At 45.0% G+C, this 2,687-nt stretch overlaps 1 protein-coding gene across 1 annotated transcript in view; it reads right to left on the bottom strand.

Moving 5' to 3' along the window:
• Nucleotides 1-130, bottom strand: part of ST6GAL2 (ST6 beta-galactosamide alpha-2,6-sialyltranferase 2) — a 24,355-nt gene extending 24,225 nt beyond the window's left edge. Inside the window, exon 1 of the mRNA XM_010140954.1 lies at nt 2-130. Coding sequence (XP_010139256.1) covers nt 2-130 — 129 coding nt within the window. The remainder of the gene's footprint in view (nt 1) is intronic.
• Nucleotides 131-2,687: the final 2,557 nt, after the last annotated feature.

Consider the following 2,687-nt stretch of genomic DNA (forward strand, 5'->3'; position numbering starts at 1 on the left):
AAAAGGAACTTGGAACTAGTTCAGCAGTGTTGCTATCTGTAAAATAGATGAATATCACCAGAAAAAGCAGACCCCATGCAAAGATGCCAAACAGCATGAGTTGTTTCCATTGCTTCAAGTTAGGTTTCATGGCAATGCCTTTACCGGCTTCTCTATGTCTTGAAGTATTGGTGAAGGAAAATGAAACCTGGGAAGAACATCAAATATTAGTCAAGAATAGTTCTAAAAATAGATACGATTCAGAAATATCTTAACATGCTTTGATAGAAGGTGCATAATTAATCTCCAAGCTGTAGCACAGAGGATTCAGAAGCAGAAATAAACTCCAGAGCCTGCAGACACTGTAGGAGTGACATGCTTTGGCTCTAACCACGCAGTGACAGCTGCTAGCTACAAAAGAAGCTGGTGGCCAGTTTCTACAGTAACACTGGATCCTGCTTATGGGGAGATCATGCGCCTGCCTGCTTCTGCTATACCAAGCATGGTAAAAGCCAAGCCTGGCAAAACCCAAGCCTGGCTGTATGCACAGTGGAGGCAGTATTAGCTGCCTTCTCTTTTGCCATTGAAAGTCCTTATGCAGTGGGACTGTGAGCAAGCCTGTCTCCAAAGGGACCAGGCAGGGAGCACGAACTCTCAGCTGACAGCCCTCTGCCCACAGCCTGGAAAGGATGGTGCTCTGTGGGTATCATCAAGGGGAAGCAGGGGAGAGCATCATACCAGCAGGTCAGAGGGGGACCTTTTCTCTTCCTCAGCTGGTCTGAACTGGCACAGCATCAACGGGCTACATCACTTGTTACCCCAGATCAGACCCAAATAAAAGTGACTGTTGTGCCTCTGCTATGGATGCTCCATGCACACTGAGGTGGCATGAAGTACTTCTGCACATCAAGGCATGAGGGGTTTGCATTTTCCAGAAAGGGGGATCAATGACTAATCAATTAACTAAATACATGCCTTTAGGATAATGTTATTTACATAAAGGGAGTGGGTAGGGAAGACCCAAGACCTAGACTTGGAAATCTGTGCTCTACTTATACTGGGATCTTGGACAGCTTGTCCATTAATGGAGAGATGCATGGTCCAAAGTGAAATAAAGTCTGACTGAGGGGGCTGTCTTCCAAGGAAAATACACTTACACATTGTTGGACCATCACGTATGCTATGCCCTTACACAAACTCACTTGTTTAATCAAGTGATATGGGTATCCGTGGCAAAGCCGGCAGAAGAAAGTCCGTCCCTCCCCTATCAAGCCTTATCATCCACCTCCCTCCACCACAGTCACTGTCAGCCTCAGTTGCTACACTGTGGTGTGACTCAGCATACTACTTAGTTACAGATCACTTACCTGATCTGGATTAAAGATAAGTTTTCCTTCTAACCCCATTTGTTTCAATGACCATTTAACGGTGGAACTTAAGAGCCACTTGTACCAGTCAGCTGCGATCAGAAAAGGGGAATGGGAGTGGAGGCAGGCTTGGATTTCATTAACAACCTGTGCCTCAGGAGCCACCATGTCATCACACTGCATCCAAACAGCACGTGTAGTTTACACACCTCAGATAACACACTGCCTGCTTACACCTGACCATCAAAAGGGACCAAATCCACAGTCACCATATGCTATCACCTTTCTGTAAGATGCTAAAGTACGTCAAAGCTGATGCAAAGTTTAGACTGAAGCTGTACCTAAGTTTGTGTTTTCACATCAAAAAGAAACCAGCAATAACACTGGTGTAAGGCCTTCTCTGCTCTGACCCTCATTCCTACATTGTGCCTTTACCATTGTCAACATCCCTGAGTACGGAGCTGGCTATTACAAACCGGACCAGTAAACTGGTACAGCAGGGGGTTAGGGTAGGGAAATACATGTTAGAGGGTTTTTTTTGTCTTGGTTTGTATTTTTTTTTAAACTGGATCAGCCCCTTTATCCATTTCAGTGTGATCACATATTCAGTTGTTTCAGGACAAAGGAGGAGATTGCCTACCACAATGCAGAGGCGAGAACAAACCGCAGGTGGTATTAGCAGGGATACTGCAGGCTAGCATTTCTGCTGACCTCCTGGGAATGTGAGGCCACAGCATTACATGTGCAAACACGGTCTATTTTAATGATCTAGACTAGTCCTAGAACATTAAAGAAAGCAAACTGACTTTGGGACTGAAGGCACTGTCCAAACAGAGGGAGGATTCCTAATGTCACACTTGGATGATCAAATTTCATTGCAAGAACATTCATTCCTAATACACTGGCGAAAAAAGAAGGAAAAAAAAGAATGTGATAACGCTGTGCTCCACAGACGTTTGGCTTGGCTCACACAAACCACATGGAAAAAAGCTATTACTCCAGCTGACCCATTTCCTACTTGCACTCTGCCACTGCAAGATTGCTTTCTGCAGCACCTCAGCGTTCCTCCCACCTTCCAATTTCAAATCACTGCAGGCGATGTCCTGTGGGAGTCAACTTACGGTATATAACTGTTGTGCAACTTAGGTCTGCCCTGAAGTTATTGCAACCTGCCCACTCATCAGCGTTCAGATGGTTTGCATTTTAAAATCAGCATTCTTCTCCTGTCTGAACTGCTTTCATCCCTTTTTATCATTTTCCCTGCTGTGCTTCCCCAGCACTTTTCAACACGTGGCTTCCAAACTACTGTGTTAGTCTTTGCTCAGTCAGATGTTTCTCCTG

This window comes from Buceros rhinoceros, unplaced genomic scaffold, assembly GCF_000710305.1.
Source record: "Buceros rhinoceros silvestris isolate BGI_N320 unplaced genomic scaffold, ASM71030v1 scaffold3428, whole genome shotgun sequence".
Taxonomy (NCBI): Eukaryota; Metazoa; Chordata; class Aves; order Bucerotiformes; family Bucerotidae; genus Buceros; species Buceros rhinoceros.